This window comes from Montipora foliosa, chromosome 13, assembly GCF_036669935.1.
Source record: "Montipora foliosa isolate CH-2021 chromosome 13, ASM3666993v2, whole genome shotgun sequence".
Classification (NCBI taxonomy): domain Eukaryota; kingdom Metazoa; phylum Cnidaria; class Anthozoa; order Scleractinia; family Acroporidae; genus Montipora; species Montipora foliosa.
The window spans coordinates 41,764,700-41,782,199 of NC_090881.1; the positions used below are offsets into that span (position 1 = coordinate 41,764,700).

General features: G+C 38.3%; 1 protein-coding gene across 2 annotated transcripts in view; it reads left to right on the plus strand.

The window, feature by feature from the left end:
- Positions 1 to 17,500, plus strand: part of LOC137982360 (proto-oncogene tyrosine-protein kinase receptor Ret-like) — a 43,592-nt gene that overhangs the window by 23,488 nt on the left and 2,604 nt on the right. For both annotated transcript variants that reach the window (XM_068829463.1, XM_068829464.1), the window contains 14 exons: positions 2,531 to 2,589; positions 3,393 to 3,595; positions 6,354 to 6,452; positions 7,814 to 7,832; positions 9,306 to 9,348; positions 9,440 to 9,674; positions 9,972 to 10,082; positions 10,532 to 10,722; positions 11,219 to 11,341; positions 12,082 to 12,152; positions 12,585 to 12,625; positions 12,827 to 12,923; positions 14,515 to 14,614; positions 15,568 to 17,500. The exon at positions 15,568 to 17,500 is cut by the window's right edge. In XM_068829463.1, the coding sequence (XP_068685564.1) occupies positions 2,531 to 2,589; positions 3,393 to 3,595; positions 6,354 to 6,452; positions 7,814 to 7,832; positions 9,306 to 9,348; positions 9,440 to 9,674; positions 9,972 to 10,082; positions 10,532 to 10,722; positions 11,219 to 11,341; positions 12,082 to 12,152; positions 12,585 to 12,625; positions 12,827 to 12,923; positions 14,515 to 14,614; positions 15,568 to 15,636 (1,461 nt within the window). In that variant the 3' untranslated portion in view covers positions 15,637 to 17,500. The remainder of the gene's footprint in view (positions 1 to 2,530; positions 2,590 to 3,392; positions 3,596 to 6,353; positions 6,453 to 7,813; positions 7,833 to 9,305; positions 9,349 to 9,439; positions 9,675 to 9,971; positions 10,083 to 10,531; positions 10,723 to 11,218; positions 11,342 to 12,081; positions 12,153 to 12,584; positions 12,626 to 12,826; positions 12,924 to 14,514; positions 14,615 to 15,567) is intronic.

The window sequence follows — 17,500 nt, forward strand, 5'->3', positions numbered from 1 at the left end:
GAAGAAATATTTTGCCCTCTATGTTATTAACAAGCAATTGCAATTGGTCCTCGTAAAATTAAGGATTAATATCACTTGTGCTTTCAGAAGGTGAAAGCTCCTTGCATCTTTCACTTTTATTTACCTACCTACTGAATTACACGTAGCATAATATGAAGACATCACAATGTGCTCCACAACATAATTGGAAAATACCTCAACTGCCATCCATATTATGTTAGGTGTGGGCAGATGTAGCGAAAACTATTACTAGTAGCAAATTTAGCGAATTTGTTCAAGATTATTGTACGTCTTCGACACCAATAGGAATTGATTTGATGAGACATTTATACGTGAATTATTCTTAGTAGTAGTCCTCAGTCGGTCAGTATCGACCATGGATGATAATGCTCCCTAGCTGGATGCCACGGTAGTTCCACGGGTGGAACAGCTTCAGCTGTGACTGGTGAGGCCAATTCGGGAGCGACAAACTGTGCCACAGTGGATGCAGGTATGAGTGGTCGCCGGTTGTTTCCAGGTGTGCGCCCCTTCCGTCTGGCTCTCTTGTCCTCTGCCAGGTTCTGGATTTTCTCTTTGGACATCTTCAACTGTTTCTTCAGCACACTCCGCCATCTGCTACGGTCAGCTGCTGTGCACTCCCAGCTCTCGGTGTTGAAGTCCAGAGCTCTCATGTCGCGCTTGCTGACATCTTTATAGCGCAGCTTGGGTCGGCCAAAAGGTCTCAGTGTACCAGAGACTAGCTCGCCGTACAGGATGTCCTTTGGAATCCGGCCGTCTTCCATCCGGCACAGCCAGCACAGCCTGCACGGCCTGCATTGTCTCAGCAGCGTAAACATCGCGGGGAAGCCAAGCGCATGCGAGGACCTCATGACCAACGTTTGGCACTTCATCGCTCCACTTGATGTTGAGGATGCGGCGGAGGCAGCGCGTGTGGAAACTGTTTAGTCTCTGCTCCTGCATTGCGTAGTCCAAGCCTCGCTGCCGTACAGCAGAGTGCTGATGATACAGGCATTGTATACTGCCATCTTGGTCGTGATTGTGAGCTTGGGGTTCTCCCAGACATGTGTGGTGTGCCGATCAAGTGTTGTTGCGGCCTTCCCGATGCGTTGGTTGATCTCATCAGCATCGAATGATAGGTTGTCACTGATTGCGGACCCAAGGTAGGTGAACTGGTGTACAACACCGAGTTCGTAGTTGTCGATGGTGGTGACAGGTGGCGTTTCCACACCCTGGGCTAGCACGTTGGTCTTTTTGAGGCTAATCGTTTGCCCGAAGTCTTTGCAGGCTTTAGAGAACCTGTTCACGAGTTCCTGAAGCTCTTGCTCAGTACGTGAAGTGACGGCACCGTCATCAGCGAACACCAGGTCTCTGATGGTGTTCTTACGTACTTTGGTCCTTGCTCTCAGTGTGGCAAGGTTGAACAGCCTCCCGTCAGATCTCGTGTGCAGGTACAGTCGTGAAATAAACTTGGCTGGCCGACGCCGCCACACCACGGTGCGTGACAGAAAATTAATTTCGAATAGTTGATCTCTCTCGACTGCGTTTTCGGCAAAATACCCTTCCTTCCTTCCTTCCTTACAAAAAGGAAGGAGTTATATCTAATACCGACCAGTTCAAAATGACTCTCATCTTTTCACAAAACGTTGTGGTATTAGTAATGAACCACCCCTTTAAATAATCACGTAGGATGAATAAAAGTATAAAACAAAACAGCTTTTCAGTTATAGACTTAAAATCCATTGAAAACCCGAGAGGACTGAAACAGATTTCAAGCAGATAAACTCCACGCGCAAAATTTGATTTCGGGTTGAGGTAGACTCTTTTCAAAAGTATCAGTTAACTAGTGTCCGGGTCGGCACGGTCCCAACGATGGCCGTGTCACTTTAAAACATAGCATGAAATTGTTGTGACAAAAGCATGAGGTTAGTTGTTTAATTTGCTCTATGCCGTTCTCCAGCCCTTTATTAAATACCTATACACGTTTTTACCTGGACTATTGATCACTAGTATAAACTAAAACAGTGGATGGCGTTGAACGCGCACGCTGATTGGCTACTCAAACTCCGGATATCCTTTGCTATTCACCTCCGAGCAATTCGCGCGGAATTTGCGTCCGAAATTGTTGTAATATTTGCAGGAATAAATGAGTTTAAATCATCTTTTTGTGCTGTATTATTTCACTGTTTTAGTATACACTAAAGCAAGTATTCACCTCAGCGTCTGTGGCTAGTGGTGAATAGTCGTTAATTATTGTTGTTGTGGGTGAAAAAAAAAGCTATAAATTGGCGCCTGTAATTGTGATTATACCTTTCATTTTGTGGTATGCAATATTACAAATCTTTCAAAAAATCGGCTCGATTACAAATAACTAGTTCAAGTCTTAACAAGCCCTCGATGGTTTAAAGAACGATAACTTTCTTACAAGGGCTACGTCGTGGGCGATTCATTGCTACCAATTGTCAATTTCTCCTCCCGGCACAGTAAAATTAACAGCAATTTTTTGCATTAACATAAATGGTTATGATTTTAGTTGGTCAAGGTCTTCGCCAATATTCAAAGCTACACTGGTGCAAAACTAATAGATGTCAGGTGAGGAATCTTTGAGATCATTTTACGAAAACTTTCAATATCACACGCAAATTGCGAATGTTTTATTTTCCATACAAAGTTCTAAAAAGTGAGCTGAACTTTGGAGGCTTTTTTCTTCCAAGTCTCTAGTGGTAAAACACTTCAGTAGATCACAGTCGTGCAAAAACGTACAGAAACCCCTTGTAAAAGATGGATAGTTTTTCTTCCTTTATCACAAAATTATTTTTGTACCTGCATTGCTGTTACGAGTTTTTGTATTCTACACTGTGTTGTTAAAAACGGCGTTGTACTCAAAATGTGCCCCTCTCGTTTGTGAAAGCCATTGGACTGGTTGATGTGAAGTATCAATGTATTTACTGACGATGATGATGATGAGTTCTAACAACGTGATGATGATAACGATGTCAAGTTCTGACCTGGACGGCTGGATAATATTTAACAATTATTTGCCGATGGCGAGGTGAATAACTGTTTTAGTATAGTTACATAGGTGATTATTTGAAAAATATGAATTTTCTTTAAAAGAATCAATTTCTTCGTCTCTCACCTTGACAAAACGGCTTGCGGCCATTTAGAAAATTAAAAAAAGACTTAATAGATGATTATCGTACAATAATCAGTTCAAGTGCACCAAATCAGCGCAGAGAATTTTTAATAATCACCTTTGTAATTATACTAATAGCACATAGTTAGAAAAAACGTGAATGTATATCGATGGCGCAATCATCACCACCGGGCTGGTAAAAGTTGACTTCATTTTAAAATAGCATTACTATACGAATGTCTAACATTTACGGTTGTAGATGTGGAAGCCTGATCTTTGAGTTGGTCTTGAGGTTCAACATTGAGGTTGCAGAAGACCATATAATTTCCACAATTCGAAATGCTATTGTGGATGGAAGGCTTGGAGCATTAAATGTCAATGCATCGTCGATCATTGGAGTTCCACCAGTCATAAAAACTCCAGCCACGTCGCCCACAGACAAAACTACTACAAAAGCAGATGGTATGATTTTTTAAAAGCTTCAATTTCGATTTAGTTATGTTTTTCCAAAGGGTCTTGATAGCACAAGCGTTACTTATATTTTTAAAAATACAACCACACTTTTTAGTTTAAGGAACATGTTTCGATGTTTCAAACATCATCATCATCAGCGCTAGCCAGTGAGTGTCACATTAGCATTTTTGCAAGATAATCCATATAATTATATATATAACTATCAATGCAATGATTCTTTGTAGATTAAATGTTCGTTACAAGCATATAAATTCAAACTAACCAATAATTTTAAAGAAAACACAACTGACGTAACGGTAAAAGTTTAAAAGTGTAATGGTAAACTGACATGATCAACTCTTTTGTTTAGTTCGGGTTTCAACCCCTCAATATGGAAGCTCTCCTTGATTTTAAGTTGTTAGAAAGAGATACCATTATCAATAATTTTGAAGCAAGAGATATCACAATTATCCTGACAATTTTTGGTAAAACCAAGATGCTTGAAAATATGAGAATTATAATCCCGAAAAAGGTTCTCATTTACACGTGTATAAAAATGCCTGTTGGTTTCACCAACGTCATGAGCACCACAACCTGCACAAGAAAAGTTGTTCACAACAAGTGATTTGAGAGAATCTGGAGTAAAATCCTTTATGTACAAATTAACTTGTGAGGGCTGTGGTTCTCGCTACGTTGGTGAAACCAACAGGCATTTTTACACACCTGTAAATGAACATCTTTTGTGGGATAAAAATTCTCATATTTTCAAGCATCTTAGTTTTTCCAAAAATTGCCAGGATAATTGTGATGTATCTTCCTTCAAAATTATTGATAATACTATCTCTTTCTATCAATTAAAATCAAGGAGAGCTTCCACATTGAGCGGTTAAAACTCGAACTCAACAAGCAAGTTGATCATGTTAGTTTAGCGTTACACTATTAAACTTTTACCGTTATGTCAGTTGTGTTTTCTATAAAATTATTGGTTAGTTTGAATTTATATGCTTGTAACGAACATTTAATCTACAAAGAATAATTGCATTGATAGTTATATATATATAATTATATGGATTATCTTGCAAAAAAGCTAATGTGACACTCACTATGCCTAGCGCTGATGATGATGTTTGAAACATCGAAACATGTCCCTTAAACTCAAAAGTGAGGTTGTAGTTTTAAAAATATTAGTCCTGTTTCTACCCGAAAAGCAAGAGAAGATCCAGTTCATATTTCATTCGTAACAAAGGAAATCTCAATTGCTTTCTAGGAAGTAAATAAGTCTCTTAGAGCGCAGTTATAAGCGTTTTGCTTTATCATTCGTTTCCTGAACTACACGTCACGCACCAGATGCACCAGATTCATTTATAATACCTGTACTCTTGAGACCACAGGCACCCCAAACTCAGTGTGAAGGGAATATAAGGATTTATATGGGGAGACGAGACCTGAGACCTGAGACCTTGCGCAAAAATTATCAATTAAAATGCCTAACCTTACTGCCATTGTAGGTTGCTTCCTTCCTGTGAGTATTTTTTGCAGATTCGACGTGAATTGAGCCATTATCAGTTCTCGGTTGTCAACGGTTATAGTAAAATACCAAGGCTGAACGCTCAATTCTCACGAGCCCACCAAATTCAGTCAAATATTCCTGATTAAAATATTCCCGGCTTTTAGTGTCCCTAACGAATCCATAAGGTGATGAAAAAGACTCTCTTTAACAATCAACACCACACGGCGACCGTTGAGTTTCCGCTTGGTTACGACTCTTTTCTTGTCGTTTGATAACGTCGTCAGGGACGACAAACAAAGACAAACAAAGACTTACCAAGCCACAATCAAAGAGTCGTAACCAAGCGGAAACTCAACGGTCGCCGTGTGGCTTTGATTGTTAAAGAGGGTCTTTTTCGTTGTTTTATTGATTCGTTTGGGACACTAACAGCCTCCTGATGCCGCTCGCAGGGCTTCAATTGCGCGGCTAGGAAAAACCTTTGCCCTCGAATTCTACGGGAAATTTTAACTGTGGGAATTTTTTAACCAGGAATATTTGACTGCATTTGGTGGGCGCGTGAGAATTGAGTGTTCAGCGTTGGTATTTAACTATAACCGTTGACAACCGAGGAACTGATAATGGCTCAAATCAGCAAAAAAAACCTCACAGGAAGGAAGCGACCCAGAATGGCAAGTAGGTTAGGCCTTTTAGTTAATTAAGAAGTTTTTCGTAAAATTATCTTCTCAGGTCTCAGGTCTTGTCTTCCCATACAAATCCTTATATTCTCTTACACTGAGCATGGGGCGCCTGTGTTGAGACTGTCACCTGTTGGCGATAATGAGTATCGTTTAACCAGCCACAGGGCATCGTTCATGTTCACAATTTAGTTATTTGCCACGAAAAGCAAGAAATAAAGAAAGTGCCCATTGTCCCATATTTCGTTCTCGAAAAGCTCCTGACTAATTTGTGTGTAGTGGCCCTGTGTGAATCTAAATTCTGCAGTTGCAACCAACAATCTTAATCAGACAAAGAAATAAGTACTTCATTCAGATGGACGACCTATTTTCGTCAAGTTTCCGAGAAAACAACGGCAAACAGCAATGTGAGTCATTTCTCTTTACTGCACATGCCCTTGGTAATATACCAGTTCCATTGTGAAAGACACTCCGTAACGGAGTCAAAGAATAACTAATTTATTTTTGTATTCTAAGTCTACGTTTAATAGTGCAAAATCAAAGGGCGTTGAGTCATCTGCTTGTGATATATTTCCTTTTTCAGTTGAGAAATGTAGCTGCACCACTTTCGTCATTGTGATCGGTATACTCATTGCGATCATTGTTGGTCTTATTGTTTATATTATTTGGCTGCATAGAAGAGGTAACTATCACTTTGTATTAATCATCATAAATGTTGTTTAATTTTGGAGTTCGTGTTTACTGCCTCCGCCTCAGTAGCCACGGTTTTCACAGCAACCCGGTACTGCCAATTTTCAAGGTCAGTACGCAGCTATTACAACGGCTCTCGGGATTGGTTCAGAAAACAATGGACACAAAGAACGATAAAAAAGAAACAATGAACCTAACTCTAAAAACAAAAGAGCTGCGTCCTAAAGGGATCCAATCAATTTAGATGTTTAATTCTCGAAGCAACAACGGGAATTCTGCAGGCTGATCTTTGCGAACAATATGTCCTTGAACGTGTCACTGAGTTTGTGGTCAAAAGTTGTGAAACTTGACTTGGAAGAAGAACAACATGGTTTATTTTTCCTTTGAAAAGAGTAACAAAAAAAAAGCTTATGCAAATCTCCTTACAAAATGCTGCACCTTCTGCAGGGTGGATTTACGACATAGAATGTTTGCGAATAGTCTGGGTTTGAACTCAAGTTCAGTGTTCTTTGAACAAAGCCAACTTCCGATTGGTCGCCTTGCTCAGTGTTGGTACATTGTTCCACTTTCCTGAGTGACTTTGGGATCCTGTTAATGTTTTATCCTCAAGAGAAAGTAAGCCTGTTCCAGGTGTTGAGATTGAGGGGAGAGAAGGAAATTAATGGTTTGTTGCCAACAAGCGGGGAAAACAATGAGAGACTGAGAATTTGTTGCAAGAACATGAGTTAGTAAACGTTCGGTAGATGTTAACCTGGAAGAAGAAATTTTACAGGCATGGGTTTCATGGGTTTATTTTTTCTCAATATTTGTTTACATTAACACATGTACTCTCATCGCAAATTTTGCCGTATGAAAGTTTGGGAAGTTAGGTATTATGACCTGCCTTGGATGGGAAGGGTACGCTTGAATTGGTTTGCTTCAAAATAATCAAAAATGCGTATGGCAAATTTATTCTTAAAATCCGGTTCCACAAAAGCTTCCAATGCAGACGGGACAACGTTTTTCCAGATTATTGTGCTTACAATTATCAACAGGCAAGTTTTGTTGACTTTCCGTAGGTTATTCAGACTCACGCTCCTGAGGGGTCAATAGAATATGACCATATCACCATCAGTTTTCTAACTTTATAACTTTATTCATTTATATTGCGCAAGTATCAACTTTTAAGTTTTCAAATGCGCATTACAACAAATATCCCTAAATAGTGACAATATAAAATATAAATATATTAATACTAATAATGTAAGATGACTGTAGACTACTAATTGGAAGTAACTATGAGCTAATAATATAAATAAAATATGCTAAGTGACTACTAGATTGTTAATGTTCTTTCTACCATTTGTTTTCTAGGAATTGGAGGACAGAAAAGGTAATCAAGAGCTATTTGCACTTAGTGTCTTATATTTGTTTCTCTCACTCCCAGCGGTAAATGACCCAATTTCACCCGGGCATGATACGATTGGACATTATTTGACGTTATACATCACATGATACCTTTTCATGGGTTATTTACTAAAGGCAGCTTGATCTCTATAAAGTGACTACAAAAGTTGATCTTTTTAGACATATGGGGGATGTGTTCTATCTAAAAGATTTTATTTACTGGCTGTAGAAGTAACACTGTTGCTTGTTTGAAAAAGGCAGTGCGGCCCAGTGGTTAGAGCGCTTGCCTTGAGATCCGGGGATCCCGGGTTCAAGACACGTTTTCACCACTGGTTTAATTTGTTCCTGGCAGTCCCTGGTTCAAAATGCACAGCTGCACTTGTAAATAACCAACTAGCCAGATGGGATTCTTAACAGTTTGTGTTGAATGTTTTATCCTGTCGTGATTGTTTCATTGGCCCTAAAAAGCCCCTATGGGGAGTGGTCAGTTAAGTATGTACTGTATTGCATTGTTTCATAATATGACAACAAAAAGTTATGGCGTATTGTCACGTGACATCATGGCTAATCCTCCAAGAATTAAGTTCTATTAAGGTCTTACAGGTCTGGGGATCCAGAAGTTTGTATACTGCCATAATAATAATAATAATAATAATAATAATAATAATAATAATAATAATAATAATAATAATAATAATAATAACAACAACCCTGGATTCGAGATACGCCAAGTCAACTTAATTGTAGATGTCTTAGGGGGATACTCTAAGAACGTTGAAAGGAGTGTTAGAGAATTGTTAGGTGTAAAGAGAGGTAGAGAAGTCCTCCGTCAGATGCAGGAAGCTGTCCTCAGCGCCGGTCTGAACATCGCCAGAACCTTTAAGGTTCTTAGTTAGCTTAGAACTCCCGCACAAGCCGCCAGCGAGCTACTTATAGAACTCGTATAGTTTTTTATAATGTATTATTTATTATTTATTTAGAACATTGATTTTATGTGACTTTTTTTCCCTTTTATATCAGATTAGCAATTTCACGTATTTTTGGCATGTAAATAAGACTTAGGCTAGCCACGGTCAACGCCTAGCCTGAGTGAGAAGGATCGGCATCCAGATGTGTATATACTGCCATGATAATAACTATTGTGATGATAATAATGATAATGATGATGACGAGAATAATAATTATAAGAAGAATAAGTTAAAATAAAATATACAATAAATTATACTGGGGCAAATAAACGCCAATTCGTGGTTTATTCATCATTATTTAAGTTTCGTTTTATGATTAAAATTGACTTCAAAAAGTAACCTTTGATGCATATCCTTGCTTTATTTATTTTTTCTTTCTCTTTTCCTTTCTTTTATTCTCTTTCTTTCTTTCTTTCTTTACTTCTTCATTTCTTTCGTTTTTGTTGTTGTTGTTCTTTTTTTCCCTTATTTTCCTCCTTTTTTTTATAAAGGCCTTATCAAGAGTCATCATATGACAATGCACCGGGAAACACGGTATGCTTGTATGATGAGCATTTCCCACTTTCACTCTTATCGTCTTTTACGAAACGGAGACTATTGTTGAATTCTTTAAATTCTTTTTTAGCATTCGATGGAAATGGGAAGTGTTGGATGCCAGCGGCCCACCCCACCCAATGACTTGCAAGGGGGTCAGTACGCGCCTCTTAATCCTTCTACACGCTCGTGGGAAATTCCCAAACATCATGTGACCGTTGAGAAGATTATTGGAAAAGGTGCTTTTGGTCAAGTTGCCAAGGCAACAGCGGATGGTCTCCGAGGAATGCCTCAGAAAACACTGGTGGCAGTGAAAATGTTGAAGGGTTAGTAGATGAGTCTTCAGACACGATTAAAATGATGGCTTTGTAGTTGCAATTTCTGTGATCATTGCATAAACAGTGAACTGTACTGAAAATATCCATTGCACAATCTTGTCTCGTTTTCAAAATTGACATAGTTAAATTTGGTTTACGGTGAATTCTTTTTGCGTCCTTGCAAGTGGATATGCACGGCGAGAAAAAAGTGTTCATCCTTTTTTCCGCGATGGTTCAAGAGGTTTTTTTTGCTGCAAAAAGTCAGCCCTACGAAACCAATTAAGTTTCTTTTTCGGTCTTTCACAGCTAGCGCTCCTGAGTCAGATAAGAAAGACTTATTATCAGAGCTTGAAGTGATGAAGACCTTGAAACCACATCCACATGTCATTAAACTAATGGGCTGCGTAACTCAATCAGGTAAGCTATCAGTACACATAGTGCCGTTCAATGACATTAATTAGTTACAGTCACTGGATGAGGCTGAGTATGATGTGAAGAATTGTGCAGATGGAAGATGTACTCCAATGGGAGGAATAATCTGGTATTGACATAATTCTTAACATCATATTATATCCAAACCGAAACTGACAATTTTATCCAAAATACTCACAGCTTTATCAAAGTGTACTTGGCTACGTTTTAAGGTGTTTCAAAAGTCTGATAAAAGGTTATTCGCCAAATCTTCATTTGAGTGGGTTTTTGAGGTCCCTATTTCTGTGCAAATGACGTTTTGTCAGCTAGCTGAGGAAAGCTATTTAAGGAGGAGATGTAAAATTTATATTTTTACAGTATCAGACAGCTTTGTTGAATGCGCTTAAGGAATGCATTCAGGGCCGCTTACAATTGGCCTATCTCGTCATTTGCAGAGCCATTGTTGGTGTTGATAGAATATGTCCCCTATGGTGATCTCTTGGGTTACCTGAGAAAGAGCCGTGGTTTGCAAGACACCTACTACAAAGATCCAGATATCAAACCCCAAACAAGTCTGACGTCACAACAGCTGATGAAATTTGCTTGGCAAATCGCTGATGGAATGAAATACCTTTCTTCAAGATCTGTAAGTTGGCTTATCCTTTCAGATAATTTACAGTTCTAGCAAGCGCTATTTGGCCTTAGAAACGAGTGCCAAGGCAACTATTTTTTCTTATAATGAAACTCTCTTGGTAAAGGGCTAATGAAACGAAATGACTTCCTTCAGGAAATTCAAGTTAAGCAATTCAAAGAAAGTACAGCTCTCTCATAACTGTACCAGGCCTTAACCAAAGCAACCACGAGGTTTTCAGTGAGTAACATCACATAACCACTTTTCACATGAAGAGATTCTCTCAACTGTTGTAATCAATTATTCAGTTTCCAAGCTACAAGACACCCTGTATCGACCTACTGCTCTGTCTACTTATGATTCCCATTAACTAGGCCCATTATCTAGTAAATCAGCTTTTCTCTAGGATGACGTGTGGAATTTCACCATAGTAGCGTTATAAAGTTTCAAAAGTGATTCATGTAGGTACTGTAACAAAGTCCCACCTCAATATCACCGTGTTCTACCGTAGATCATTCATAGAGATCTTGCCGCTCGTAATGTGCTGGTTGGTGAAAGAGAAACTTGTAAAGTGACAGACTTTGGAATGGCCAGAGATGTGCAACGGGAAAACGTTTATGAAAGGAAGACGAAGGTATAGTGAGAAATTACCAAGAGAGCGGAGCACAGACTGCATCGCAAAAGGAAACTTGCTTTTCTTTTACCCTATTCAATCTAGAAAAAGTAAACATGTTCATAAGCGAGTAATGTAAAAATGACCTGTGTTTGTATCTTTCAAACCGTGTGCGGCGATTCAACAAAATGAAAAACTTGCATGTTAGGTAAAGCTCTTTTAAAGAGTTAAAATATTGGAGTAATGGTCTGCAGAGGTGGGAGATTGAAAAAAGCTTGATCTTGTTCTACTTAAAGAGTACCAAGAACTGTAAGGAAAATCCGAAACTACCCGACTTTCTAAGAGCTTCCTAGTATTTTATTTCTGAAATACCTTAGACTATAATATTCAATTCGTTATTGTCCAAGTTAACATGTTCTTTGTTGGTGGCAGGAAGAAATGTCGGGTTTCACATGTGCAGACCTGCTTTCGATGTGGATGAGTCTGTATCCTTGACTTGGAGCACGTTACCGAAATTGATATCCTTCCCAAGCTGGTGGTATAAATGAAAAAAACTTACCAAAACTCTTTAGGCACCAAAATGGCGGCGATGATAAAGCAAATAATTTAAGGACTTGAAAACCCAGAGACAGATTGTTAGTAAAAAGAGGAAAAGTAAGGAAAGAATGTTAATGTGTTTTTTTTCTTCTTTCAGCATGAGGACTGTATCTTTATGAATGATGATTAATATTTGAAGTGATTCCTTTTTCTACAAACGCTAGGGCCGCCTTCCTGTAAAATGGACGGCATACGAAGCTCTTATGTATGGCACTTACACAACCAAGAGTGATGTGTAAGTTCTCGCACTCACACCATCGCTTAACACCACCGCGACTTACTGGCGCAAGTTCAAAATTTTTTTTAAACAATATAGTTTATTTTACAGTGCATAACTCACCTCTTACTAACTGAGGGCGGTAAGGCGTGCTGTTGAATATTGGCTCGAGGTCGTGACAGTACATAAAATGTTCAAAGGAAAGAATATTTTCTTGAATTTAAAACTATCTTCAAGGTGCATTAAAATGATATTAATACAATTCCTCATCAGCATAAATACTGATATTAGAACCTATGACGAGACTTTAACTTGTCAAATTCTGTTTTATAAAACAATGCTTATACCCTTCAGTCCTAAGAAGAAAAAAAAGAAGAAAGACAAGGTTGATGAAGTGATTGATGCAAGCACATTAAATATCTCGTTCAGTCTTGTTTATTATTTTTATAGATGGAGCTTTGGAGTTCTTCTTTACGAAATTTTCACCATAGGTAAGCCTATCACTAAGGTCATTGCCATCTACCTTACGGATGGCATTTAAAATTGAGAAAACTATATAGTTTTTATGGGGAGATGATTTGTATCGAATTTACATTATATAGGGCCAAATTTCTCAGTAATGTAGAGCAGATGGTATATCTAATTTTCAGACTGTTCACCATGACAACTGCAAAATGATCTTTTCTTTTGAGGTGGATCACCCTATCCTCGGATGGATGGCAGAAAAATTGCAGATTTGCTTCAAGAAGGATACAGGATGCCCAAACCACAACACGTGGACATTGAATTGTAACTATAACCCTTGATTGCTGCATAACAAACCGTTATCATGCAGAGAGGATGATAACAGCAGCCTTTAATTGGTTCTGATAAAACCTTCTCAAACTCATTAATAATTCATAAGGATTTTAGCCAATCGGAGTGCCCCATTGTGGTCAGGTGCATATGTATCTTGATACCCAATGAAACCAAAGATCAAGAAATGTCCGAGTTAGTTCAAAAAATGATCAAAACACTGATCAAGACGTTTGAGTTTTAATGAACGTTTATGCTAATAAACCTTCGGGGAAAAAGAAACAAGTAAACTATCAGCACCCAATGCATTTTGAATTTCCCGAATATTTAAGATAAAACTTTTGTAGTGCCTTTCATCGTTAGCGTCTAGAGGATTAAAACGAATTTGGATACCCAATAGTTCAACGAAAGAGCATCCATTTCAGCAATGTTTGCACTCAATGGTTGAACCTTGTGTATTTCATAGTCCACTGCATTCTAAAACTGGTACTTGTACCTCTCTTCTATAACCTCAGCCATTCCACGAAAGTGTTCGCAGCCCAATTTTTTTATATATATTTAGTTGAAACTGGAACGGCCTCGTTAACCGCATCACTTATTGGGAAGACGATTTTGGCAGGCGAAAACGATTTGATTCTGATTCGCTCTCCATTACGCCCTATTATGTAAATTTATTCGAACGTTCTACCTTTTAAACCCATCCAAATATTGAATATTCATTTCCTTTACAAATTACTATCACTTGTCTGATAAAACAAAAGATCATCACATTACACTCATAAGGTTGAGAAGTCATTCAAAAACTCGTGCTTCTTGTTTCATCCGGGGTTCCAAACACCTCGAAACATTAAAAGTACGGCTTCGTGCTTTCATCTGTTTCTCAGTGTTTGGAACCCCCGAGGAAACACTCGCACTCGTTTTTGACATATTACGTATCCTTTGGCCACTCACATTCGAAGGAGATCACCATGAAAAAGGTGAGCGAGCTTCCTATCGGTCAAAAAGATCAAAGGGTAATAACAATATAGATGAAACGAGTTCAGTTTTAAGCTCATTGGAGCTATGCACGCTGCTATAGTAGTAACGAAAGGAAGGCCTAAAAGATTCAGTCTTGAACGGGATTCGAACCCATGACTTCTGTGATACTCTTGAAGTGCTCTATCAATTGAGCTCTCAAGCCATCTGGCAGGTGATCTGGTGACGTAATTCGGAAAACTGGGGAGAAAAATTTTAACGCCGTATCCAACAACCAAGCGCGGCCTTGAATGTTATTTCCGAATTCAACATGGCAGAGGCAAGGTTAGATCTCGGCGGTTTCATCTTGAATGTTCATTCAGTAACAGGAAATGTGGGAGACACGGAATCATCTGTTTAGTTTTGGCCATGGAAATACTGCAGGAAATTTGGAAACGAAATCTAAGGCCGCGCGCGGTTGTGGGATACGGAGCGTAGTATCCCAGCGTAGTAGTGTGATGATCTCAAGACTTAACTTGTTTCATTCCCGCAGTTCAAATGTATGTCTTTAATACATTGTTTCCTTCATAGATGACATGCTTTGTCAAAATCTCTGTCCTATTCCTTGCAGGTACAAAATAATGATGTCTTGCTGGTTGGAAGATCCCAATGCCAGACCAACATTCCTTAATTTGAAAGACAAGCTGAAAAAGATGGAAAATCAACATAAGGTGCGAATCTAAGCCGAGCGCTGAGTATTAAAATAGTAACTCAAATTTTCTGATCCGTTTGTTCACATATTATCATCTTTAGGAGGCTCAAACCAGTTCCAATACTTTCAAGGAACTGCACTATTCTAAGGACTGACTCTGTAGCGCTATATAACCAAAGCATCTATGTTATAGTTTCATGAAAAAAGCAACTATAGCTTAACAAAATGCACTTAATAGAGTCACTTTATAAGTTACCATAGCAACATGCAACTCATCAAAACCCCTAGATTTAGCACTTTAATGGTGATCTCAAAAAGCACTTGGTGAGCCCCATTTTTCTGTTACTGGAGAGCAATTCGTAGACTAAATAGAAACTCTTTGCAAAGTTAAAAAAAAAAGAAATTCAATTCAGAGCTATCTTCACAACTGGGATATTTCAGGTAGTTCTGAATCCACTCCAGATTGTTTTGTTTTTGTTTATTTAATTTGCAAAGAGTTTTACTTTAGCCTGCCCATCAATTTACAGCAAAAAAAAATTGGAGTTACTGAGTTCGTTTTTTAGATGTAAGCGTTCTTGTTCAAAATGTATGGTGTTTTTAGATGGGTTTTCTGTTGCTTTTGACACCTTAATTACTACATCATAATAAGGTGTCTGTCTTCTTAAGCAAAAATTGTTGTTTTATACGGTACCATAACATTGTTGACGGGTCATTTAAAAGATGATATTATCAGTACCTCATCCCATCTCAATTGCAATCAATAAATCGATCAGAAACGTTTTGTCTTGGGTCTCATGCCATTATCAACTATCATCTTTTTTCAACCTAAAAAAAAGAAAACAAAAATAAAAGAGTTTAACTCAAGGACACCAGCAAGGCTGCCCATTTTTTGTTGGACATCAACATAGCCTCTAAGAATTTGTGCTCTGCTTATAATTGTTGTTGTTGTTGTTGTTTCTTTTCGCTTTACAGAGCTTGATCAACATGGACATTTACGACAATACACAGCTTTACGCCAACGTGGAAGATTTGGGTGCATGAATATCGAGTGATTTCTCAATGCAAGGATTTGCATGTTCTTTTAATTCAACTTAGGGTGCGTTTCTTTGGGAAAATCCAAGGCGTTTTCGAAGATTTTGCCTTGGTTCTCCCCATGCAAAGTCTCGGAAAATAGCAAATTTCGACACTTAGGAGTCTCGTTATTGGAATATTAGTTCTGTGACATCTCTCCTGCCAAATTGTCTTTGGCGAAGTTTATAAATAAACTTTTGGAAAAGTAGGAGTCGTATCTAAGGCTTTATTTAATGCGGTATTCTGGATAGAAAAATCTATAATAGTGACGATTTCGATATATGGCAAGTAGGCCATTTTGCGACTTCTCTTTGTTAGGTTTTTTAGCCTTTGGAAGGTTGCCTAAGAAATCAGCCATTTTCGAAGATTTTGTCTTGATCTCACCTTTGCAAACTCTCGGAATACCGCAGTTTTCGAAATTTTGGAAAACTTGCCATATATCTTAGCCTTTTTTAATGCGTTTTCTTTTAATAGAACTAATCTATGATAATTAAGCTTGCAATACATACCAGTTGGGCTATAAGGCGACTTGTATTTCCTAATTTTTTGGCCTTTGGAAATTTTCCTGAAAAAAGTCAGCCATTTTCGGGAAATCTGAATTTTTTTGCAAACCTTTAGCAGTATATTATATGCATGTATTAGCCTTGCGCACACTACTGGTGTACATGGACGTACCAAGGCACTAAATTCGCTCTTTAGGAAATGCACGTTTATCATGCAGTCGTCGCACACGTGAAAGAACAGTTGTCACAGTTTACGCAAAGTTTTGGCAAACGTTCGGCTCGGTTTTAATTGGGACGTTTTTAGAACGGGTTTTGAAAAGATGAATTATTAGACCTCATAATATGTGGCTTACAGTGTTTTCTGTTATCGTCACCGCAGTTCTTGTTTTTCAAACCGGTTGCGATCGAAACGCAGTAGACCGAACTTCTTGCCGTCAGCTATGTAAGGTAAGGTAAGGGCATTTTATCAGTATCTTTCTGCTATTAATTGGTATACAACTCTCAACACGCACACAAAATAAATGGTTTAATTTTGATGTTAACTTCATTGTGACTGGGCCTTTTGGTCGTAACTAATTGAAATTTAAGAGACTTAAATCAATGAACGAACGATTGTAAGTGTTAAATTATTCAACTTTAACACTTCTTAAGGACCATAAAATGTCAAGTCAATCACAAGTTTTGACATAAACAGAACATCAAAAGGTCTGCTATATTCCCAGATCCACGCTATTTGACATTTTGGACCGTTACAGATTTAAGTTCTCTTAAGTTTTTCTCGATAAATCATGAATATTCAGGGTAACTGATGGACAATACTCAATGAAGATCCAGTCAAAGCACTCGCGACTACAAAGTGCCATCCCGAAATCCCCAGTGTGTTCTCACAGTTCAATTCACACAGTTATTAGGCATTATGTTTTGTTCATTGTATGTAATATCCTCACTGATATTGCATAACTGCTAACATACACAGTAATGTTGTATTCGACATCTAGTCGATAAATGATTCAGATTTTCAAAAATGAAGTTTTGTACTGATAGCATTCTCTGCAAAGCTCATTTTCATTCTTTCCAAAAAGATGACCTAGCAACTGTAAATGTTAAAAAAACACATTCCTTTTCCACGCACGTCACAATTCATGTATAGGTTTTTGCTCATTGGCACTCTTATTTAACAATTATTCCATGAGCGTACGTTGGATATGAGATGATAGATAGCCAACGAGGCGCGTAGCGCCGAGTTGGCTATAATCATCTCATATCCAACAAGCGCGAGTGGAATAATGGTTTTATTAAAAACGCCCCCAAAATATAGAAAACTAGACTGC